Source organism: Lissotriton vulgaris, chromosome 1_1 (genome assembly GCF_964263255.1).
Source record: "Lissotriton vulgaris chromosome 1_1, aLisVul1.2, whole genome shotgun sequence".
NCBI lineage: Eukaryota > Metazoa > Chordata > Amphibia > Caudata > Salamandridae > Lissotriton > Lissotriton vulgaris.
In genome coordinates, this window is record NC_141685.1 from 1462725037 (window position 1) to 1462751678 (window position 26642).

The 26642-nt window shown below is 42.4% G+C and overlaps 1 protein-coding gene across 2 annotated transcripts in view; it reads left to right on the forward strand.

Annotated features, from left to right (window-relative positions):
• The window catches only part of CRELD2 (CRELD disulfide isomerase 2), a 98671-nt gene that overhangs the window by 20551 nt on the left and 51478 nt on the right, over positions 1 to 26642 (forward strand). For both annotated transcript variants that reach the window (XM_086967314.1, XM_086967316.1), the window contains exons 6-8: positions 8090 to 8188; positions 16932 to 17015; positions 18389 to 18484. In XM_086967314.1, coding sequence (XP_086823440.1) covers positions 8090 to 8188; positions 16932 to 17015; positions 18389 to 18484 — 279 coding nt within the window. The remainder of the gene's footprint in view (positions 1 to 8089; positions 8189 to 16931; positions 17016 to 18388; positions 18485 to 26642) is intronic.

Genomic DNA, 26642 nt, shown 5'->3' on the forward strand with positions numbered 1-26642 from the left:
GGACACTGAATGATTGTTTGGATATGTCTGCCCATATATGACGCCAGTCCTGTTTTGCAATGTCTCTCCCGACTGCCTGTTCCCAAAATGATTGATAGCGTACCCGTAAAGAACTAATTGTTTTTAATAGAATTGAGTAGAGTGTGGAGATCGCCCCTTTCGCTGAGCCCGGCCTCTGTATCCATTGTTCTAGCTGTGTACGCTCTGTGGGGGCTGTTTCTCTCATCTGTGGTTGGGAAACCCAGTTTTGGAGTTGGATATAGTGATGGTGCTCGCTATTCAGAACCTGAAATTCCAGCTGGCAGCTCACAAACGTTAGTATCTCAAAATTGTGGAATAGGTCGGAGACCCTCAAGCATCTTCCCTCCCGCTACCCGTCAAATGGTCATTCCGGCATTGCAGGGGTAAAATCTGGGTTAAAGTGAATGGGAGTGTAGGTGAGGGGAAGGTAGTCCATCTCTCATCCTTTGTGACCTCACCCCAGACCTTAAGAGTAGTGCGTTTCGGGGCGCTGATGTAAGCGTTGGCCGGCCTATCCTTTTTCGGTTTCCAGAGCACATTCCATATCGTCCTTCCCACTATAGCTCTATCCAGTGTTTGTCGGATTCTCGCATGGATTACTCCACCATTACTCTTAGTTGTGCTGCTTTGCAATGAAGTGTAAAGGCTGGGAGAGCAACACCCCCCTCCTTCTTGGATCGTCGTAAGACATGGCATGTAAGCCTTGCCCTGCCCCCTGCCAGATACATTTAGTGGTGAGGGAGCAAAGCCTTGGTAATAATTCAAGGTCTAAGTCGACTGGGAGTGCCTGTAATAGATAGAGCAGCTTGGGGAGCAGTGTCATTTTAATGGCATTTATCTGCCCGAGCCAGGAAATGAATAACTGCTTCCATCATTTAAGCTCTTGCTGGACCTGAGTTAGTAAAGTGGGATAGTTCACGTTATACAGGTCAGCGATCTTTGGTGTAAGTTGAATGCCTAAGTATTGCAGGGAACGTTTGGCCCATTGGAGGGGGTTTTTCTCTAGGAGTTGCTGAGTCTCCCTTTCAGAGACTGTAAGATTCAGGATGTATGATTTTGACAGATTGACCTTAAAACCCGCCACCCCTTCGAATTTACCCAATTCTCTCTGTAGTGCCCGAAGCGAGGGACAAGGGTCCATGAGTATCCTCATTATATCATCTGCAAAGAGCGAGGCATTGTGTTTTGTACCTCCAAAGTGGATGCCCGTAATCTCTGGGTTCGTTCTAAAGCGGGTAGCCAAGGGTTCAATGCTGAGAGCAAATAAGAGGGGGGGAAAGTGGGCATCCCTGCCTCGTGCTTAACCCAAATGGGAGGGACGAAACGCCATTGACCTGGACTCTAGAGTGCGGATGTCTATAGTTAGCCCCCACCATATTAAGGAATTGATCCTCCAAGCCGAGCTTTTGCATGGTAAGGAAGAGAAACGACTAATCCACCCTGTCGAAGGCTTTCCCTGCGTCCAGCCCCACCAATATCGTTGTGATTTTAAATTTGGAAACCTTTTCAATTAGGTGTATTGTCCCCCGGATGTTGTTGTGCGTCTGTCTGCCTTTTATGAAGCTGGATTGGTCAAGGTGGATTAGTGTAGCCATCAAATTCTCTAAGCGGGGAGACAATATTGCGGAGAAGACTTTGGCGTGTAGGTTTAACAGCGCAATAGGCCTGTAGGATGCGCAATTTTGTTTTTTTTCCGCTGGTTTGGGGATGACTGTGACCATGGCCTTCGTCAAAGAGGTCAATGCTGCGGAGTCTTCCGCTATAGCATTGAATAATGCCATAAGTTGAGGGAGAAGGTCCGCCGTATATATTTTGTAAAAGTGTGCCGTCAAGCCATCAGGGCCAGGGGCTTTGTGGAGTTTAAGTTTTGCAATTGCCTGTCTTTCTTTGTCGCTTGTGATAGGTGCGTTTAATTGATCGCTCTCTGCTTGGGAAATGTGGAGTATAACTATAGAGGCTAGGTATTGCTTTTGCTTAACTGTGCTGGAAGGAGAGCCAGTGTGAAGGTCCCTATAGAACTGTCCAAAGATGCGGGCCTTGTACTCATCTGAGTGAGTCAATGCACCGGTCAAATCTAGTATGCCCCGGATATACTTGATAGAGCGCACAGGTCACCCGACTATAAATTTACCATACTCACCTGTGCCCATAATCAATAACACACCTTCTAGTCAGGTAACCTATATTTTAACTACCGGATATTTTATTCTACTAGGTCCTATACCATTGGCTTTCCAATCCTTGTCACTGGTACCTATAACCTATTGGATCAGGGTGTTCGCATAAAGGTAAAAATAACATTTGCACTCATATAATAACCACAGATTCGGGAAAGTTTTAAACTCTTTATCTAAATTTCATAATCGGTCATGATCCAAATATTGAAAGCAATAAGACTGTCAATAACCAAGATCAAAATTAAGGTATAACTATGCAAAAGATATATTATGCCAATCATTTAGTAATTCTTAAAGGGAAGGTAAGAACAAAGGAACATGCTATTTAATAAGACAGTTTATCACGATTTGTCAAGGGTGGAAAAAGAGAAAAAGAAACATGCTAAATAACAGCTTAAAGCAATTTTCAAAGGGATGGTAAGAAAAAGGAACATAATATGCAATCACAGAAATAATTTGAACATTCGGCTATAGGGAGGGTAAGAAAATGGAACACACTATTAAATCAAATAATCAACTAATCAAATTTATCATTTACCAAGGGAAAAGTGAAAAAGGGAAACCTATGCAATTGAAACTTTAACAATTGGGGAGGGTGAAGAGAAGGAACAAAAATATAATGACAAAACCCAAACAGATTTATATTTACCTAGAATGGAGTGAAGACCAACCCTGGCCACGGGTCAGTTGAAAGACGAAAACCCCAAAAGTTGCAGTGCAAGTAGGCCAGCAGGTGCAGATCAGAATCAGGACAGGAAAACCAGATTTGGATCCGGACAGGACCACCAAAGGTTAAGACCAGCACCCGCAGTTCAGGTGCAACGCCTGCGCTAATCCCTCTCTGCAGCTAACAGCCAGAACCCCGATTGGGCTATCGATTTTAGCGACAAAGTGCTTCGCCAGCACCTCAGCTTCCCAGAACCCCGATTGGGTCAGCTAATCTTTCGACAGAGTGCTCCACAGCCCTCTGCTCTTAGTCACCTATTGAGTGCGTTGTGTCAGTGACAGGTCAGCTATTCGGACAAGTTGGACAAATTAACTATCTAGCCTACTCTAATTATACCATTTTCCAGGGCAGTTTACCACCCCCCCATTGTTGCAAGTGTAAGGATCCCCAATTTCGATTGGACAAGAGAGAAGTGTTGAATATTAATTTTACGTTCCCGCCCATCAATTTATTTTCACATGACATATTCCTTCCACCTAACAATAGCGAATTTAACATTACATACATTGTAATATTTTGAGTACAGTTGAGCTTCTTCTAGAAGGGTTAGGGTTCAGCTTCCCAGGCGCATCTTGGCTGTGACCGTCTTTGGCTCCCATTCAATGACAAATGCTTTCAGCTTCTCTCTGGAGCTTGTCATGCGCAGAAGGACTTTCAAAATGGAGTAATAGCACCTCCCAGGCCCAAAGATTACGATACATGAAAAGTAGAAGAGAAACCGTTTTAGAACACAGAATAAATGAATACACTGTATACCATGTATTTCTACTCTATACCCATTATTTTATATTTAACTATAGCATTAGGATTAGGCAGAACGAACAGCTTAGCAAAAGCAGCAGTGCAAGCTTTTCGCATTTGAGAACACAGAGCAGCCATATTAGCACTAGTGCGCAGATGCGGCAGATTCCCTCCAAAGCAAAGAATACGTCATGTCACGTGAGTATGACAGACGCATGCGCAGTAGAAACCCTTGCGTAGCAGCAGTCATCTTATATTCAAGCGTATTATGGTTTAGTAAACACATAAGCAAGCTTCACTCGGACACCTAAAGTTGATGTTAAAATATGCATATTAATAAAACAAACATGTTGGTTACTTTATTAAAGTTATTCGAGGTTCATGTATACAGGCGTCGCTTTGTGTGCGAATCCTTGCTCCATCATACTCCTGCTGTCGTGCTAAGTGGGAGCCCCCTTCCCCCTTGTGAGTAGGATATCTGTCGGAGTCTCAGCAAGGTATGTTCCGCCCTATTTGTATAAATCGCCTTGATTTTCCCCTTCGGAGAACTTAGTTGGCGCTGCAGCACTCTGGATGGTGCGTTCATATGGGCCTTCTCTACCTTCTCCAGTTCCACCTCTAGCTCTTCTCGTTCCTTAGCACTTAGATTATTTAGTGTGGAATTTAGTTGGATACATTTGCATCTGATGACTGCTTTAAAAGCATCCCAGTTATTCTGAGGAGATGTAGCTTGGGGCTGGTTCAGTTCGAGATATTCGGAAATGGCAGCTCTTAACTTGTCCCTCAGTACCCTATCCCTAGTTACTGCGAGTGGGAAATACCATCTTGGAGTACCCTGTTCCCTGGTTCCCCATGAAAGGTTAATAGTCACTAGGCTGTGTTCTGAGACAGTTAGTTATCGGGGGCATTTTCGCCGCCTGTAAGGAACCCAGCATGGATTGACTTATGAATATGTGGTCTAGTCTAGAATAGGTCAAGTGAACATGTGAAAAAAATGAATAGTCCTTAGTAGTGGGATACATTTATCGCCATGCGTCTTTCAGGCACAAGGTCAGCATTTTCTGCTTAAGACCCTTGGGGAAGTTGCTAGTAGCTGCCCTATGTGGGTGAGTACTGTCTAACTTGGCATGCCACGTGAGGTTGAAATCCCCCATAAGCACCACAGGGCCCTCTGCAAAACCACTTTTCTGATTTAGGAGTGAGGTTAAGAACGTCGCCTGTCCTGTGTTGGGCTCATAGATGGAGATGAGTGTGCAGAGTCTACCTCTTAGTTTCCCCTTCACCATTATTGTCCTTTTGTCCTTGTCTGTCTTGATATCTACCGGTTGGAACTTAGACGCAGTATGAAATAAGAGTGCCACCCCTCTGTTTGGTGTTAGCTGAAGACCTATAAATTAAAGGGTAGTTTCTATGACGGAGTCTAACTTTGTTAGACTTATAAAGGTACGTTTCCTGCACCGCTACAACATCGAACTGGTGATCGGCAAGATATTTCCAGACTTTTTGCCTTTTGAGGGGCAAATTCAATCCTTTCACGTTCCAGGAGGCTAAGGAAACCATTTTAAGAATATTTGTCTCCCGTGCCTCTGCAATTTACTGCCCGTATTTCTGTCCCTCTGTCTCGTCCGCCCTGTCCCCACTCTCCGTCGTGTCGCTCAGACTCTGGATGGAGTGCCTGCATTCTCTACGCGTCTGGAGTGCACAAAAAAACGCCCAGAACCACCACCAGGAACCCTCCCACCCCCAACACCTACTTTGGAAATACACATCTGAAGGCACAGTCCAACCAAAGGTGGGCAAAGTGTTCCAAATATGTCCATGTGGGAAATACAGAGATGGGGCTTGGAACAAAGAGGCGTCTGATTCACCCAAGGGTCGAGGGAAGTTGAGAAACACCAAAAACAGACTAACAGATAAGCCACCTTGCCATGTAGGTCAAAATGGCAGGACCCAGAAGGGCACCAAGAGTTGAAGGGAGTGGCTGATTACCACAGTGCTGAGTAAGCAGGAAATGAACCAGAGGACTGATTACACCTTTGCTATCATAATACCATTGTGGAACCATGACGTCAGTAGTGTGCTCTTAGCCTCCAGCTATTGGAGACTGATGTCGCACTACAGATTTCTCAAGAAAGCCCAGCATCTAAAGTAGTTGAGGAGTGTATAGTTATCTATTAATGCCGGGGACACCAGTAAGGAGAGGAATAAAATGTAGATTCTTTGGTCCCTTTGAGCATCATTTAACAATGATTAGACTACCAAAGTGTCAGAGGCAACATCTTTACTTGACCGTGATTCAAATTTAAAGGTGCCTACCATTATTGTGCACATAAATTCTTCGAACCCACTCCTGCATTTATGTTGGGATCCAGTTAATAGGGATCTAGTGGTAGGTCTGAAGTACCATAAAGGTATGGCATGACTGGGGTCACTAATGATTACTGGAGGTAGACTCAGAAAGTGGTGGTCTGTTTCCAGCAATCACATTCATTTCGCCTACGTTCTTGGAGGGTGTGTTTTGCATTTTTGGGATATTTAAAACCTTTTTGGCATGAGACTGCTGTGGCTTCAATAACCGCGCCTGACAGAAACACCACTCTCAATCGAGCAGCTCCTCCAATGCTTTAGCCGTGGCACCAGTTCTGCTTGAAGGGTGTACCCAATTGTGGAGGTTACTGTACTCCACCTGGAGCACAGGTGGAAAAATTTAACTTCGGTTAATTTTAACCTTGAATCCTGTTACTGTCCACATCCTAAATGTCTTTCTTAGCCTTTATTGCCTTCAGATATATGATCATTTCCTATTTACATGACCATGTCAATTGAGCTGGCTTCCTGTGTTAGCAGCAATGATTATAACCGCTCCCTTAGTAACAACTTTTATCAAGTACTATTTTCTTCTTCTTAAGAATGTTTCTTCAAGATTGTGGTACTGCGTTTCTTTTTATTATGGTATTTCGTATTTTTTGATCTAGCACTACTAAGCCCATGCAAAGCTGACCGAGCACTGTATTGTGGTCTAATTTTTAGAAAATCTCAATGTATGTTAGAAGAGTGCAAAAAAGACCAGGGAAAGTCATTCAAAACAAATGAAATGTATATTAAAAAAGCTCACAAGTTACTTTTAAATGCAGATGCTTAAACTGTAGGACAATAACCCAGTACGTATCACATTGAGACTCTGGAGTTTGTGGGAACAAGGTGGGTGTAATTAAATCAGTAAGGTGGGTGTAATTAAATCAGTGGATTTCTGTTGAACATAATCAAAGGTGAAGTCTAGGTAGTGTTACGAGTGAAAGCAGGAAAAAAGCTAGAACAGTCCTGCTTAATAAGTGCTTTCTAAGCCTGGTATTCCAGATTGGTAGGGAGGGGTCAAGTCTTATGTCAGTTCAATGTGCATGCGTTGTGTATTCCCTGAGAAGTAGCATTTAGTAGTGGAAGAGTTTTTGAAGTATGTTGTTTTGAGAAGGAATGTGTATTTCCTTCTTGGTGTCCTGTTATTACCAAAAGCTCCAGTTTATGTGTGGGGTAAGGGAAAAATTATGGTTTAGCGCCTTGTAGGTGATAAATGCAGTCATGCTTCATGACTGAGGGGAGGTATGATTCTGTGTCCTACTGGTGATGAACAGGGCTTCAAAGTGGAATATGATTGGAAGAGGGGTAGGGCAAGGTTCAACAAGCCATTTAGTGTCCTTGTAGGACATTAAATGGAAAACATACAACAGTCGAAAAGGAGTCTCCTGTTTTGCTGCATTGAGTTTTACAGGAGAAGTATGACTTGAAACAGATCAGTACAGTGCCTTCAGTTCACATTCTTTTGTGAAGCTTGCGGATGAGGGTGTCATGATCAGTGGCAGAAGCAAAACGTCCAGTGTGTGTTTGAAGTGTAAATAATCCAATATAATGTATGGCTATATTCGCTAAATTAATGGTATCAAAAGGAAACTTAATTAATAATCTAACAAGATACATTTAGTACTGTGTTGTAGGTAATTTCAACTAAAGTAAAGAACAGTTGGCTTAAATAAAGAGTTCTGGGAAAATGACCAGCCAGGTGAACATATTCTAAGTTACAGAGTTCACAAAAAGTGTTAAGATAATGTAAAGTTGGTTAACTTTAGTGGTGGTTATTGCATCCATGTTTGCCGTATCGACTAATGAAAGTTGTGATGTGAGGAGGTACAGGCAATATGAACAAGATATGCTTTAAATTGACATTAACAGCAGTCTGGGAGAAGAGACACTGAAATACCCAAATCTTGTCTGAAGAAACCGTGTCCATGGAGATTTGCTTTCTTTTGTTCATCAGAAACTGGGCACTTACCAAGTGGATTTTTTTTAATGCAATTGAATTTAGATTGTTGTGAAATTCTGTTGTATGATTTTTATCAAGCTTGTTGTTTTTTAATTTATTCATAAACAGCTTGCCATCAGGCTTGCAAAACATGCACAGGAGCAACAAACAATGACTGCCAGATTTGTAAAGAGGGATGGACAAAGAGTAATGAGGAAGCATGTGTAGGTGAGCATACTTTTGTACGTCATTTAAAATGTTTACTGCAGTGAGTGTACTTTTCCATAGATCAGCTAAAATATTTTTCAACATTTACATATTTTGCCATATTTTCTTTGTCTGTTCGGCAACCGATGCGCTCCTCTAAAATAATGAAGTAGTCCAGGGAATTACGTTATGTTCTAGGAATTTGTTTGTAGAGGGCACTTATACCGTTAGATTATTGGTGTCGCAATAAAACATCAAACAAATTGCTAGACAGTAATATTGGGAAAGGGCCATGTTTTTAGGACCATGCAGAATCTTAGATGATATACCTGTTGGAGTGAGTCATAACTAGGACTAAATACACAAACAAGCATTGACAAAGCAAATAGGTACCTACTATGTAATTCCTATATGTCCACATTACTGTTTCTCTTACACATCGAAAACCGTGTCGGAGAGCATTTCTTTTATTCACACAGACAAACACAACATTGTGGTGGTGGATGCAGTAATGATGATAGTAGGGTTGATGATAGTAACAGTAGTAGTGGTTGCAATGGTCCTACTAGTATTAGTGGTGATGGTTATAGTTCGGTGGTGTTAGTAGTGAAGATGGTGATGGTGAAGAGAGTCGTTGTGATAGTGGTTGCAGAGGTATCGGTGATGGTAATGTAGAAATTATTAGAACATTATGTTGAGTGCTCTATTGAAGGCAGTGGAATAGCTCCAGGCTTCTAATGGCCGGAAATACCCTGGAGCTCCAACATGTTTGTTTTTCACAGCAACAGCTGTGAACTAAAGTCTAACATAGCTAGAGGAGATTACAACCCCCTCTGGCTTCCTGATGTCTTTGTTTTACTAATTAAAACATTCTGCCCTGATGGGACAGAATTTTCTAATAGCCTAATGCCCTGCAGTAGCTGGGCTATACTGGCATTAAATGCCCTCTCCGTTATTAAAGGCCCTCGACTTTGGCTTGGGTCTTAAACGCTGGAGCAGACCTTTAATAGCCGGTATAGCTCGCTATGGCGGGCTATAAGGCTATAGTAGAAAGTGATAGTGGTAATGACAGTGGTAGTAATTTTGGTCGTTGTGGTGGTAATGCTAGTGAGGATAAGACTAATGGTAGTAATAGTGGTGATGCTGGTGTTGGTGGTGTATTACTGTAAATATAATAGTGATATTGGTGATTGTGTTACTGGTACTATTGGTGAGTGGGGTGATGGTGGTTGTTGAGGTGCTATAGTACAGGATCGAGCGTTGTGACTAAAGCACAGTCCAGAAAAGCGGTAGGTGGTGTGAAGATGAAAAGGTGCAATGAGAGCGGGAATACACAGAAGGGTGCTGCGGAACTGGAATGAGTTGCATTGGTATGCAGTGCTGGAATTAGGTTCTTTGAGGGCTGTGTGCAGGTTCTCATTCTAACATTATCACAAGGGTGATGCTGCCAGAGTGATCAGCTCTGGTTTCACTTCCAGTCAAATCTCAGGATCCTACCCCAGAAGTTACAAAACATAATGGTGGAGGGTGTCAAAATAAATGCAGCATCATCTCCACTTTTAAAGCAGATGCGTGCAGTACATAGACCTCAGCAACTACAAGAACTGCAATAAGCAGGATCTTCTTTCACGAAGAAAACCAACAAAAAAGAGTAGATGGGGCGTTTTAGGCAATAAAAGGTCACCAGTCAGAATCCAATTTGATCTTGTTTAAAATGTAATTCATTACCACTATCTTCAAAGCTAGTGTATGAAAATAAATGGACTGGCTGTTCATTGCAAAGAACAGCTGGGTGTTAAAAAAAAAAATTAGGTCTCACACTGCAGGCCAAGGGGTTAAGATAATATGTAGTTGTAGTTCATTGGACGTCTCAATGATTGCCTTGCATAAACATTCAGAGTTCATCAGTAGACAGTAATGCCATTAGTCAGATTAGTCTTATGTTGCCCCTAGGTCAGCCTCTCATCCAAATAAATAAAGGGTTCACTGTGAATTGAAAGTGTGTTGAGCACTGCTATAGGGAAAAGTGGTTTGACTTGTCTCAAACTACAAAGGCTCAAGGTAAAAGTTAACCACCATACCCACTTGGCTGCTGTCTAGTTAGTAGTAAAGAGTTACATTGCCTGCTATGTGTGAACATTTCAAATAATCCAAGAGATAGAAACATCACCTGCAATGCAAGAATGCAAGGTGGGTTGCTATGTGTATTGTCTTACCTAAACATGCAATGAAGCCTCACATAATTGTGAATAAAGCTTCAGTAAATTTATGAATCTAGTTAAGATAGACAACGCAGACCGTAGAATCCTGAATTTAAACATTGAAAAAATTATCATTATTGCTAACCAACCTGACACACGCACTCAGTGTCATGAGTGCCCGGCTTCTAGAAAATGACTCTGGCTTATGCTCATGTGATGTGATTTGAGGGGGAGTTGTAAAACTTATCAGATGTCCATAGGCCCCAAGACGCTAAAGACACAAAGGTCTGATTCAGGAGTGTGTAATAGGACAAACAGAACCGCCAGAGCGACCCTACAATGTGAGAAAACGGGTGTTAAAGCTTTTCTGAAGGGAGTGTGTAGTTTGATACCGGTCAGATTTGGCAGCAGGTTGAACAGTCTCACTGCTACGATGGAGAATGCTCTACCTCCCAATAAGTAGGGTTTTATTTTACAACAGAAGTTATAAAGGTTAATCCGAACCTGCATACCTGCTTTCTATGCGCGCGAAAGGGTAAACCATAACCCCCAGCAACCTTTAGCCCAGGAGGATGGGCTAACTCAGCGCTATTAAGTTCGGCCCGCTCCCATGGCAATGAGGACATATGAGCCCACATACCTTCTTTCTGTGTCGGCGAAGGGGGAAATCACAATCCCCAGCAACTTTTAGCCCAGGAGGAGGGGTTAACACAGAATTTCTAAGTGCGACCTGCTACTGCAGCGCAAGACCATGGCAAAATCAGACGCCAAAACCCACAGAAACTGAACCTTCCAATTTGGCTCCTGAAATCATCTAGTTTGGATATCTAAACCTGCCAACAGAATGCATGGACATTCTTAAGGGTCAAGCTTTCTATGCAGCCAAGTGGAAAAGGATTGTTATTGTAAAAATCAAACAATTGATCCACTAAATGCATCTATACAAAACATTATTTGTTATCTCTTGCGTTTACAATGCTCTGGTCTTGCATATACTTCCATACGTCTAGACCTTACAGCTGTGGTCACCTACCTTGAAAACAGACCTTTATCTTTGTTCAGAGTACCAGTAATTAGGGCTTTCATGGAAAGCCTTAAAAGAGTGATACCACTGAAGGTCCCACCTGCACCTGTATGGAACCTTTATATTGTTCTAACTAGGCTTATGGGCCCACATTTTGAACCTTTACAAAATTACCCCCTCCAATTTCTTTCTTGGAAGGTTGCTTTGTTAATGTTAATGTTATGGGTGTCTTATATAGCGCTCAGCTACTCCAAGGAGTGTCCCGGCGCTTTCAAACCCACAGCAGCGAGGTAGGCCAAAAATTGCCCGTGCCGCCGAGTTTTGGGCCACCTGAAGTTTTTGTAGTAAATAGTCAGGAAGACCCAAATAAAGAACATTTGAGTAGTCCAGCCTAGAACAGATGAGAGCCTGGACCGTAGCCTTCCTATGCGCCAACGGGAGCAGGGGAAGGAACTTGCATAACATTTTAAGGAGACCATAGCAAGTGCCAGTCAGTCCAAGGATCTGGGATTTGAGCGATAGGCTGTTGTCAATTTTGACCCCCAAGTTCTTAGCAACCAGAGAGGAGGACGCGGGAGGGGACATGTTCACAGGCCACCAATCCTGCCAGCTCGGGTCAGCCTGACACCCGAAGAAAAGCACCTCGGATTTATTTGGGTTGCACTTGAGGCTATTTCGCTGAAACCATTCGAAAACAGCTCCAAGACACCCACGGATGCTCTCTCCGTCGAACTCAGCCCCCTTACCACAAATGAAAAGGAGCTGGGTGTCATCGGCGTATGACACGATCTGAGCCCCAAAGGACTCAGCCAGCACCGCCAGAGGGGTCATAAAGATATTAAAAAGAGTCTGGCTCAGCACCGAACCCTGAGGGACTCCGACCTCCAAAGGCGGCACTTCGGCAGAGTATGGGGGGGCCCAGACCATCTGTCGGCGACCAGCTAAATATGATCTAAACCAGCTCAAAACCGTCCCTCTCAGACCGATCTCATGGAGTCTGCTGAGGAGACCCTCATGAGGGACGGTGTCGAAGGCCGCTGACAGGTCTAACATTACCAACATGGCCCTTCTACCTGCGTCCAGCACTTCCTTAATGGCCTCATTCACCTCCAAAAGTGCCGTCTCGGTGCTTAGGTTGGATCGAAAGCTAGACTGGGTGGAGTGCAGCAAGCTATGGGTTTCAATAAAAGTGGAGAGCACAGTATGGACGTGCTTTTCCACTATCTTAGCGAGAGCAGGCAAGAGGGAAATCGGCCTATAATTGGCATGTATCTCGGGGTCAAGGCCAGACTTTTTAAGAAGTGGGACAACCTTCGCCTGTTTCCAAACCGTAGGGACCACACCGCTAGTCAATGACAGATTCAAGATGGGATTAATCAACGGGTTCAGAACCTCCGCTGTCCTCGCCAGAAAGCTAGCAGGGCAGGGGTCAGAGGGTGAACCTGACTTGAGTTTAACCAGGAGGTCCAGGGAGATAGATTCGGAGAGGGAAGGAAACTCCGAGAGAAAGGGTCCCGGTCCAGCTGTCGAATTCTGCTGGTCCCTCGGGATGATAACAGCACTAGGGCCCAAAAGGGAGAAAGAATCTTGAATCCGCTGAATTTTAGTGGTAAAAAAGCTAACAAACGAAATCACCCATGGCTCGGAGAACTCGTGATGTGATGCATTAGCCTTAGGGTTTATGAACTCCTTCACAATGGTGAAGATTTCCCTGCAGGAACTAGAAGCCGTCTCGATTCTTGCAGAGAAGAAGCTTTCTTAATTGCTATCACTCCACTAAGACGTGTGAGTGAGCTTCGGGCACTAACCTTCGAAGAACCATTTTTCCAGTTTCACTGGGGCACTGTGGTTCTTAGTACCAACCCAAAATTAATTCCAAAGGTACTTTCCACTTTCCTTAATAACCAGTCGGTTGAGCTACCTGTTTTCTTTCCCCAACCAGATTCTGTAGCAGAAAGAGCTCTTCATACATTGGATGTTAAAAGAGCTGTAATGTATTTCATTGACAGAACAAAGTATTTTTACAGAACAAAACACATTTTGTTGCATTTGCTCCTCCCCGGACAAAGGGAAACCTATCATTTCTAGCTGAATCGTTAAATGTATCTAGACATGCTACATTAAATCCAAAAGGACTTTATTTGTACCTCCTAGAATTACTCGTAAAATAAGAGCATTCATGACTTTCTTAAGTAATAGTCCCATAGCTGACATTTGTAAAGTAGCTAAATGGTCTGCATCACACACATTTACCAATCACTAGTGTGTGGATGTCTTAGCCCACCAACAACCTAATGTAGGACAGGCAGTGCAAAAAACACTTTTTCAAACGACTGCAACTCCATTGGTTAGCCATTGCTTTCTGGAAGGCGCTGCTAAACATCGGTATCTACAACACACATGCCTCGAACGGATTACTTCTTAATGTGTAAGCATCTTTTTTAGACCTGTTGAGCTGTATATTCACATGCGCCATCCCTCCTCCCTGGACACGTATGGTCATTGTAGTTCTCTTTTACTTTTCACATGCATGGACGTCTCTATACTTTCACTTACTTACTCCATTCTCACCGTTTCGTGGGAAAACAATCTAACAATGGAGTCCAGGCCTCGAAAAATCCTAAAACTTTTACTAGACCTGCAGGACTAGTGACTTAATCTACTCGACCTAATTTTAATGCTCTTGACCCACAAACTGGTTTCAAATTATGTGATCCTGGGCAAGTATTTTAATTCATGGAGTCACCATTTTCTTCTTTATCACATCTGAGAGCACCTTTAAATACGCGAGTTTATCATGTCAGATGTACAGAAAACTCTTTTGTTTGATTTAATAGACTAAACCTTAGTTCCATATACAGTACAAATCTAGCCATATATAGGCTATACATGACCGTTGACTTGCCTCAGTTCGATAACCACATTGTCATCAGTGCGGGGGTAGAAATGTTTCTCAAATCATGTTTAAAAACTGTCACATTTAATAAATGCATAACTAAAGCATAAAATAGCAGCACACTGTCATTTACAATCAGCAGATTTTATAGTGAAATGCCAACAGAAATTCCTATTGACATGGTTTTAAAACTATATAGTGGACAATGTCTGGAAATCGAGCTTCAGCAAATGTAATTTGCACATCACAAAGTAGTGTTCCGATTTTGTTTTGCTCCTATGTAAATCTGTATTTGCATCACACTTCTGAATTACATTTTTTTTATCTTCATAATTCCGGATATATCTTTCAATATTTGTACTATTCATTTAAGAAGCTATTTAAATGTTGTGTCAGAAAGAAAACCTGACATTTTACACACTTACATTCCACAATTATTGTCAGATAACTCACTGACAAAAAGCACTAACTATAATAAGAGAAAGATGATTAAACACAATTTTCCAGGAACAGATAAACAACAATTAGTAAAAAGACAAACTGACATTTGACCTCTGTCCTAAAACCGACAGCAAATGAGTCAAGACAAACAAGATTTAAAGGCTTTTTTTATTTCCCATTTACTTTTTGTATGAACAGAGCAACTGTTCCTTTCAGTTTAAGTTAACTCACCAGCAACGGACTAGTAAATACTGAGGATAACTCCTTCTGGAGACGACCATACACGTTATGGCTAAGAGGAGTCTCCTTACCTTGTGACTCAATAGACTTCTTCAAATAAAAATAATTTGCAAACATCTGGACCCTACACTTGAAGGCAGGAGTATGCAAAGCATGTGAATCCACAGCTTTACATACCAAGAATAGATGCTTACTGGTTAAGTAACGTAATCCTCACCTGGAGACCTCCCATCATCCTGGTGTGGATGGATTGCAAGCCTTTTCTTTTTAAGCATAGCTGTCACCTCCTTTGAAGGCTAAGAAATCGGTTTCATCTGAACCATCAGAGAACTTTGCTCTGCAGGAGTATGGGTTTGATAATCAACCTTTTTGAAACCGCGATCATTACATCTGTAGCATCCTGTGGAGATCCTGTAGCATCACGTGGCGATTTTGACGAGAACCTCCATGGGCAAGGAGACACAGCTCTCACTGATGAGGTGGAAATAGTGAGATTATGAGAGCTCCCCAACATCAAACTTGACCGAGCCCGGAGCCTTGACGTCATCCAGGAGATCTCTGAACATCTTGACTTTAAAGTATGTGTCTCAATTCCTGCCTCTTGTTATTTACTGGATCAGGAGTGTCCAAGATGGTGAATTGGTGCATACTTCCAGAACTCTCACCTTCAAAACCGAAGCAGATACAGCAGATGCCCTCCTCAGTTCAATCTCATCTTTCTTGGCCCTCAGGCAAACATTTTCTCTGCCCCTTATGCTCCTACAGGACAGTTTCTGAAACATCCCTCAGTGTAGGATGGAGTTGGAGTCAGGAAGGCAAACCTCACTCACACTGTGATCATTATTCCTAGACATGTCCCTCTACAGGCTGGGAATTTATCAAACTGTACAAAAATGGCCAGTAGAACAGGAAGTTGAAATACCACCAAGCAAATTCAGAGAAAAAGCACACTATTCATGTAAAAAGACATTTTATGTCCTTCGATGATGAATGAACGTAAAAAACAAATGGGGCTAATAGACAAACATAGATTTAAATAAAGCTGAATTGTGTTCTGGATATTCCTCAAAGACCTGAAAAATACAATCTCAGAGAGAATCCTCTGTAGAAGAGAAAGATAATTCTGTGAAGGAAAATGGAAAGAACTCTACATTCATTTTTCTGTTTCACTTGCAGCATGTTAACAAGCCTGTTATTGAGGTGTACGTGAGATTTCTTTCCGAATTCTGGAAATAAACTTTGCATAGAATTCACCATTTCACTGTAGTAGAGGATCTGTTAAGTTTTGGTCTTGCATACAGATGACTGTAAGGATATTATGAACACACATGAGGGCAAGACCTAAGTGCAACAAGATAATGCCTCTAGAAGGTGGCATTAGATAGTGTTTAAAGGGTGTTGCTGACTTTAAATAAGGGGAATCCTCGCCTGTAGGGTTAAGTTATATAATTGATATGTGCCACCCGTCCTACTCACATATGATGTATTTCTCTTCGCCTCTAGGGCTTGTGGTTCTATTCTTTTGAGCATGCAAAGAGAAGACATCGGGATCTCATGGATATAATTCAGGCAGGGAGTGGTGATGTTTTTTTTGAAACTATGCTTGCTAATTGTGTATTTCTGCATTGGTCACTTATGAAATTAGATTTTTGTATACAGGAGAACTGACTTGAGGCTCAGGTCTAGAAAATGCTAATATACAATATATTAATTATGCTTTCCATTTGGATTGAATTAGATTTTTTTTCTCCATCTGTGAAGCTGTGAAAGGCTGGTAAAAGATAAGCTCTAGCACTACTCAAATGGTTCTATCTTGGCAGTAAATAATCTGTCCAGTGAAATCATTTTCATTGAAAATATTTTGCCTGACACTCAAGACTGATTGGATTAATTAATAATGAAATTGAAAAATAGTGATTTCCGGGGGTGTTCATTAATTTGATTTGTCATTTTTTATTTCAGATGTGGATGAATGTGCTGTGGAAGATCCGCCTTGCAAAGATAACGAGTACTGCTTAAACAACGAGGGCTCTTATAGTTGCAAAGGTTTGTTTGAATGAACTTCTCAATTTGCATTTGTAATTAATTTTGCACGCTTAACATTATATTTCTAGTTTATTTTTATTTAACCCATTAACCGCGGCGGTAATTCCGCCGCGGTGCGGGCGTTTCCGTGCGCTGGCGAGGCCGCGTCAGCCATTGGTCGACGGCAGCACTGGGAAGGTAGTGCTACCGTCGGCCAATGGCCGACGGCAGCAAGGAAAGGGTTAACCACACAAGCGATCTATATTGAAAACATTTATAAGTGTGTAGTCTTTTAGAATTTGTATTTCACTGACTTTTGGCTTTATCAATCCTATTTGTGCTGATGTGGTGAAGTCAGCGATCGTTACATATTTATGACATAGTTGATAAAATAATAGCAGGATTCACAAGGCATATTTTTGTTTATACAAGCTGTCATGAAGCCATAATCTAAATTAAGGTTGGTGCTTCATTGGGACGGTAAATCAGGACTGGCTGACTATTTGCAAAATTATCATTTTCCCAGTGATGTTTGTGAAGATAATCAACTTTGCAACTTTCGAAATCTGCAATATTTTATACCCTAGAAAAACTTCACCCGTGTTGAAATTTTCCTTAAAAACCGTTATGGGATTTTGTTTCAACAAAATGTTTTGTTAGAGAATTATGCTGTAAACAAACAGTTTTTTTTGTTTATCTTGCACAATCTACTCTTTTATGGGACTGTTCATCTTTTATTTCTGCTGTAGTTGCAACAAAATAGTGGAGATGGCGAAGCTTTAAAAAAAAAAAAAAAAAAAAAAAAAGGCCACCCGAGTAACTAAGGAATAATTTTTTCACATGATCAAAAAACTAAAATCTGTAATTTTCACAATGTCTTAAGCACCGAGCCACCAGTTTTTAGTTGCTCCCATTCTATGTTGACCACATACTGTGAGCTTGGCCTACTTTTCTCCCACACAAAACAACATCACCCAAAAGCAGATGTATAATGCCCAAGTCTTTAAGGTATTTGCCACATTGCATCCATCTAGTGTAGTGACCCACATATTTCTTGCTTCCAAATGCCTATGGTTTTTAAATACTCTTAAAATGTGCTGGATTACTCCATCAGATGTGCGGTGCCTGCCATGTAGTAACATCACAGCGGGTGCTGCTGGCACCCGCTGAAATGTTAAATGAAGATTACGACCAGCATGGTGCCGGTCGCATCCTAATTTGTGTTTGCGGGACCGCCGCAGGCATGGAGGACGGTCCCAATTTATAACGGAATGGAGTCCGTTCACCATCCTAGTGAGCCTCCAAGATATGAAATTATTTACTAAACCTTTTACTTTGGTCCATATTTACTTAATCAGAATAACATGCTTGTCTTTGTTTTGAATATTTTGTAGCATGCGATCAAAGCTGCACAGGCTGTACTGGTGGGGGACCTGATGAATGCAAAAACTGTACTTCTGGATACGCACTAGAAGAAGATACATGCACAGGTTTGCTTTGGTTACGTTTTATTTGAAAAAATATACTACTTAATTGTAATTCACCACAGAGAAATTGCAGAGTCCAGAAGTTCAAGAGTTTGTTGTATCCTATTGTTTATATGTGGATGTATTTGTCCTCATACCATGCCAAGTTACCAACCAGGGAACAGCAGGGATCGCGGAGCATGCTCCTGCTGACTTCTCTGCCTAGGTGGATGGAGGCCTTAATCTGTGGGAACCATCACCTGTCATAACCTTTGTCGGTATAATTGAAAATATGGTGCGAAGGTGGTGTGTCATGGGAGCACAACGTCTGTGCTATAAATGCTTTGGTATACTTGCAAGGTATTCTCACTTGAATTAATCAATTGAAGACTATCTGACAGTGTTAAACCTATAGTTTTTCAGCCCTTGTATTGGTTTTAACACTGTCTGAAGAATGCTTGAATCACACTGTCATTGCCAGCCCAACTTTCCCGCAGATGTCAGCAGCCATCTCTAGTTTGAATAACTTGAGCTGTCTTTTCTTTTGGAATATGTCAAATTTTCTTATTTCCCTGTATAGTACATTTTATGGTATCTGATGTGTCTTTCAGCATCACGAACTTCACTTTTTAAATTATTTTTTAATTTTTTTTACAGAGTTTTATATAGCGCAAACTTGCATTAAATGAGGACACATTCATTTTTGTTAGGCACGGGGAGATTAAGTGATTTACCCAGAATCACAGGATGTTCAGCGTCATTACTGAGACTCGAACCCAGTTCCCCAGATTCGAGGTCGACTCCCCCTAGCCGTTAGGCCAACTCCTCTTTCCCTTTTAGGAAACCTCAAACATCTTCCAATGCCTCCATCATGACTTTTTGAATGGTTCCTCAGTAATTATTTGCATTCTACATAATTATGGCACCCTATTTGCATTTATTTTTTTGACATGTCCATCTGTATTTATCCATATTTATTTTTTGCTCATTTTGTCAGTGTTTATTCATATTTAGTTTGGGTTTTGTCAAAAAATGAAGCTAAAACTAGAATATTTCCGCATTTACTAAACTGATCAAAGTACACTCGTGCTTGAATGCCTGACAGGTTTCAGTGATATGAACACCCAAAGCCAATAAATCAATACTTATACAAAAACATGAACATTTTAGTATCAAACCAATGCACATCTGTAGCTGTTTAAGCCTCAGCCCTGAATTCCTCTTTGTTCGTTTCCTTACCTGTCAATCCAGACATCTATTTGCCTACCTGCCATGACTGACCACATTTAAATCCCGTAAGAAATCAACCTAATTTCCTTTACAATCCACATTTAAAATACATAAATGATACAGACTGGAAAATAAATTAACTCTTTATTTATCTGTAATAATCAGTAACACCTGAAAATATGGAGCCTTACAATTTGGGACTGGCCTTACAGGCAGTCCTATTGTTTCCAGTATCCAGAGAGTGGGCTTTCGGTCAGTACCTTTCAGCCATTTTTTTGACTCTTTGTTAATAGCATCTTGGAACAGAATTGTACATCTCTGATCTCAAGCTATTTCAGTGTTCAGTGTATCATTCTTACCAGAAGTGGTTGCTTTACAATGCATGAGGCAGTGTTGAACATCTGATAGGAAATACTCGATCATCACATATATAGTTATTTATCTCATACATCCTTTGTATACACAAGGCATTCGTTTGTTAATGCTTTTGTTAGGACTCAAGTGGTCTGCTTTCCCTAAAATGGTGAAACTTAGGGGCTCATTAGGTTGGCATAACGATCACCACCGCCGGGTCGAGGATCGTTATGCCATCCTAATGTGAAATACCCCCGCCATATTATGATGGCGGTGGGTATCATAGCAGATGCAAAGTCTGTCTGCCGCTTTTCTGCCGGTCGCCAATTGCCAGCCATATAAACGATGTGGGTAGTATCCCGGCCATTCCATGGCAACATTGCCATGGAAAGGCTGGCGGGGATTTGCTTTGGGGGCCAGTTGCGGGCCCCCGGGGGGGGAGGTGGGGGGTGCACTTGGGTATTACCCATTGTACCCCCCTGCAGCTCCCTGCACCAAGTGGCAGGTACCGCGTGGTGCCTGCCACGGTGTGCAGGGAAATGCTTGCGTGACCTTTTACCATTGCGGACGGTGCTGCAGTCAGTAGCACTGTCCTCAATGGTAAAAGGCCACTGGCGGGCGCATCCTAATTGGGCCGGTGGAACCGCCGCACATCTGGCGGTTGGTCCCATCACCATGATGGCGGGCAATGATTATACTGGTACATTTTACTCCAAATTTGAGTCGAGTGGTTGATCGCAGTGGGAGAGCACAGAGCAAGTCTAAAACCTGGACTTCCAACGAGCAGCTTGTGTGAGAGCAGTACCTCTCCAACTGCCAGTCAGTAGCACACAGATATACAACCAGGCTTATCTCTGCTCTGGGGTAATATGTGATAACATTGTTTTCCAAAACATCTTTTACATAATTCAATGACTTGAATTAACATTGTTTTCCCAAACTATCTTTGATCAAATTAATGCAACTCATTTCCGAAAATTAAAATGTATTAATTTTCAATTTTGAATTTTTTTTAAATGTAATTTAAATCTTATTAACGCCCTCTCTGCCGGCCAACGGCCGTCGCGTGACTGCCTCTGTAGTGCTGCGCACGTCCTTTGGCAGTCGCGGCCCCACCCAGTTCGCTAAACCGCCGCACCGCGGTGGAATTGCCACCGCGGTTAAGCGGTTATGAATATTTTGGAATAGTAAATGGATAAAATACCAGGCTCCAGAATGCATATAATACTGCATCATAGGATCTTCCTCGATAGAATATTCTCTGCTGTGCTACACTGACACTGTCACAACTTTTTGCATTGTTTTATTTAACAGAAACAATAGGAACTCATTTCTCTGCCCATGAATGCCTTGTACCAGCAGTTGCCTCCTCATAACCAGTTCTTTAAAAAAAAAAAAAATTTATGGCTAGAAAGTAAAATTATTGCCGATTATCGCACTGCCCACAAATTTAAACAGCTGGGAATACAGATGGGACTTTTATGACATTAATGAAGATATCTACGATGCAGAAACAGGACTACAGGTACGTAATCTTTTCTTCTGCATCGTTGGATCTTCATTGATGGTCATAAATGCTACAATGGACTAGCATGCTAATTTATGATGCGTCTTGCAACTGTTTAGAAGGAATGGATCATCCACTATTTGCATGTATGAGGAGTGTTTGTCTGTGAGGAAATCACTTGAAAAGATTCCCAAGAATTTCTTGGCCTACCTCAGCTTATACTCTCCCACACCTCCAATAGAAATAACAAGAAAACTGGATAAAAACATAAACCCCGCCATTCAGTGTTTTCATCAATTCTGTAATTTCAGATATTGCAGTGATGTTATCAATGATGTCATATGAAAGGTAGTGTGTTGGGTAATTAGAAGTGCAGGGAGAGTGAGCGAGTTATAATTACTCTAGGTCACATATTTAAGTTACATGAGGTAACTATAACATGTAAAGTCCAGAGGTTTTGTTTGTTTAAAACTGTATGTTTTAACTCACATTTTCATCTAACCATAATGTTACTTTAACCTTTGCTTTTATTCAGTAAATTACTTTTTTTTAATGTAAAGTAATATGTCCATCACTACATGTGGTGTGAGGTAGGGCCCAAGGTCTGGCCTGTGCCCAACCCCCTAGAGTCCACTGCTTAAGACCCCGCCACTTTGACATATACATATATAATGATATAATCTATCCCAGTAGACTTTAACGAATCTTCACAAAACTTTCTTTAAACAGTCACTACCTCAGCTCCTTCCTTGTAAGGTTTAGGGGCTCCGTCAAGAAGGGGCTGAGAAAGCGGGTGGTCCGAAAAAGTGTTTTACCCATTCATATTTCCAGGAGAAAAATTAAATACAGCTACAACCAAAATGAGTAAATGGAATTACACCATGGCTGGCAGAAAGCTAGTTCTTGGTGCAGACATGGAACTCCCTCCCGACCCACCTCCGCCTGCCCCACGACCACCTCACCTTCAGGAAGCAACTCAAGACCTGGCTGTTCGAGCAGTAGCGGACCCCCCTCCCCTAGCGCCTTGAGACCCTCTGGGTGAGTAGTGCGCTATATAAATGCTTTGATTGATTGATTGACATTTTGTTAATTGGTGTAAATCTTTTGAGTCGTTTTTAAAAAATGAAGCTTAAAAAAATCATTGTATATATCATGCCGTGAAGGATCCATCGATCCAATAGATCAACATTTTTGATCTGATTGTCTGCCACCACATCAACAAATAAATAGGGGGGCAGGGTATCCCTAGGGCTGCTGCCGATAGTCATTTTTTTAAATTGACGACGTGGATCTGCACCACCAGGTTTTTTGTTTTGGGTTTTTAGACAAAAAAAGCACCAGCTCATGCTTCTTTAAATCGTTGCCCCCCTGTGGTGGGCCAGTGCATGGGAAGTCGGTGCATTTTTTTTTTTTTTTTTTTTTTATAGGGGAGAGGGCTTGCAGCCCCACTCCATTTTTTTTCTTCAAGCCTGGGGACCCCATTGCCTGGAGCCGATATACCTAAATAGAGGAAGGGTAATGCGGCTCACTCTCCTAGCCTCTTAGAGGCCCTGAGCACCCCACTTCTCCCCAAGGGGGGGTTTTATGAATTTTTTTTGAGGGAAGCATGTGGCTTCCAACCTGTGCCATTTAATGGCCTCGGGGATCCCAACCCACTGGGCCCGATAGACCTGCAGTGTCCCTAGCACCCCGTCCTCTGGGTCACTTTAGTTCCCTGTCCAGGAGAGTGATGGCATACCGTGCCTGCACTTTCCCGTGTAAGGAACACAACTTTGCTTCTTCCCAGGCGAGAACAAAGGAAAATGCTGCTCTCGCCTGGGTGGGAGTGAAGTTACTGAGAAGGCTTTCGCAAGCACCACAGTGGGGGCTGGCTTGTGAGCCGGATCATTGGAGCTTCCCTTTGGCCCCCAATGATAGCTACATGTGGGTGTCCAAGGTGGGCACCAGGACAGATACAAAAGGCAAGCTCCTGCCACCACCTAGTATGCATGCTTGTGGAGTGCTGGCAAGGACCTTGGGGCTTCCCCGCGTCCCGCAAATGATAAAATAAAGAGAGAAAATATTTGAGTGCGAGTGCCTCTGGTGATCACGAGAAAATTCAAACAAAATTCCGAGAAAAAAAAATAATGATAATAAATGAGCATTAGGAGCATCTCTTGTATTATTCACTACTCCAGCAAGCAGTGCCTGATAATGCCCTGGGGTTTTTTATCTTAATTTCTCTCTTTGTGGTAGTGCCCTTTCGGACACCAACAACCATTTTTTTTAATATTGTGGTATCTGCAGGGAGTGCAGCAGCCCACCAGCAATGTGAAAAAAGAAAAAGAACACTAAGGGGTCTATTAGTATGTTTGGTGGATCGCCACCGCCCGTATGGCGGTGGCGATCCACCCAACATTTTCCTCCGCCTGCATCCCATTTCTCCCCGCCATATTACGATGGCGGGGGGGACCCCTGCAGACGGAAAGACCGTCTGCCGGTTTCCGCCAGTCGACGAGTCGACCGTGCGGAAAAGGGGCTGTATATGGTGGCGGTGCCTGCAAGACACCACCATCCACATTACAAATCATGCGGAGATGTGGCTTTCCAAGGCGGTGTTGCTGCCATGGAGAGGCATGCGGTCTCTGAATGTGGGGGCCCATTGTTGGCCCCCAAGGTAATATAGGGGTGGGGGGTGCACATGGGGGGTACCTATGGTACCCCCCTATTTGCATGCACAACATGCAGCCACAATATTGTCGCAGGCGATGCACACAGCTCCGCCCGCCACAATATTGTGGATGGGGCTAACACCGTGGTGGTGGCATCCTAATTGCCGGTGCGGGACCGCCTCTCCACTGGCGGCTGGTCCCAGCTCCCCTAGGTTGGCAGGCGGACGAAAGTCCACCCGCCATCCTAATAGGCCCCTAAGTCTGCTGGGTAATTGAAACCATGACCCCAGGAGAGTTTACCATGTTTTTTAAATCACACCGAGCTGGAGGTGTCTTCTATTCAGCTGGAGTGCAGGGCCCTCTTGTAGTTGGTCTATGACTGCACTTCTTGGCCTGAAAGATGTTGAGAAAAATATGATTACTATTATTTTATTTAAAAAAGGTCTATTGAAAATAACCTGAGACAATAACTAATATTAAACATTGCATTGTATGAATGTATGTAATATATATTTGATTATAGTTATTAGTGACTTTTTGACTAAGCATGTAGGTCTGCTTTGTATATGTTGATGGGCTAACCCCTTGATACAGACAATAGGCCAAATAGCCACTATTATTTTGGTATTTGGAAACTTTAACAAAGTCGGTAGGTCTGCTTTATTTAAAATGACACCTTTTATATTGTTGCATGATGTAGCCACCCTGGCATTTTGGTTGAGCGTCTCATCCCATGCTGCACACTTAAGGGGAGTTTTTTGCCTGCTGATGCGTTGGGCACCCACAAAGGTATGGCCAGGCCCTGTTCCCATGCCACACATGGCTATGAACATCTTACTTTATGTTGAAAATAAAAAACTAGAAATTACCTGAAAAAAAGAATGTTAAAGTAATGTTATAGTTACAATCTATAATATGCTACTTAACATTCCAAAAAGTCTTCGAAAGTCATTGAAAAAAGATTAGGGGAATGTTCTGGTTAGGGGAAAATGTTAGTTAAAACGTAAGATTTTAAACAAAAAAAAAACTAAAAAACTGAAATTCACCAGTTATAGGTAACTCGGGTCACCTGACTAAAACGTCCCTTTAAGGTTTGGTTTAATAATTTCACTGACCAAATCAGGAGGTAAGTAAAACCTCTGGCATTTGCCAGTTTTGTTTAGGAGCACACATCAGTCACAGCATAACTCATGGTCGATCTTCACAATCAAATGACCTAACTGGAAAACAACATGGTGGACATCCATGGCCCTATGCCCATCCAAATTTGGCTGTGCGCAGCGGTGGGTATTTGCAGGACTTGTCTGCTGTTTTTCCATGCTTAACTTGCTGGCTGTCAAATTTCTTGCACATTAATTGAACAGCCCCAATGTTATTAGTGGATGAAGCTCTAATGCCCCTCCTATTTATCTTTGCCACCACCTGACGGATCTACTCAAAACTTGTAAGATAAACCTGCTAAGCATCTCCCAAATGTTGGGTGGAATTATTAAACTGTGCCAAATTTATTAGCTTATGTGTACTTCAACTTCCCGCCCCCTTGGTGGGCCTGCATGAAATTGATTGAGGAAACTGCGTGTAGTCTAAATATGCATGGACTCTTCCAGATCTATCAAAAATAGTGCCCGAGTTATTAGTAAATGAAAATGTTTCTGCACCCCCATTTAAATTTGACCATCACCCCTAATTTATCTTCAAGAAACGTAATGCACCTGAGCAAGGTATCTCTTGCTAACTACCTGCTACACTTGACACAGATAGCTCAAACAGCCAATGTTATAAGCAAATAACATTTTATTATTCCCCACCCCCTTTGCAACTATGCTTCTCTCCTTTATCCTTTATGGACGGACCTAAAGCTTGAGGTGTGTGTGTGTGTATGTATGTATGTATGTATGTATGTATGTGTGTATATATATATATATATATTATAAACACAAAATGACAGGGCTCCTGCTGGTAATCCCTCGCCTTCCTGAGGGGTGGCTCGTTCCCGGCGGAGCAGCCGGCAATAATATTCCTCCCAAAACGTCGTCCAAACGGGCACTTGGGCAAAGAACAACAGCTCACGTAACTAGTCCGCAAAGTAAGGTTTATTACACCATAAACCCGACGTGACGCGTTTCGCGCTCCACAGAGCTCTTGATCACGCGCTCTGTGGAGCGCGAAACTCGTCACGTCGGGTTTATGGTGTAATAAACCTTACTTTGCGGACTAGTTACGTGAGCTGTGGTTCTTTGCCTGATATATATATATATATATATATATATTTTTTTTTTTTGACCTGTCTGCCGCCTCCGATACGGTCAACCATTAGATCCTGCAAAAAAGATTGAGCGAGATAGGAGTGAAAGGCTCTACCTTGCAGTGGTTTTGATCCTTTTTTGCAGGATAGACAGCAGGCGGTATCCCTTCCCCCTTCCAATCTGCCTTCTCCGAC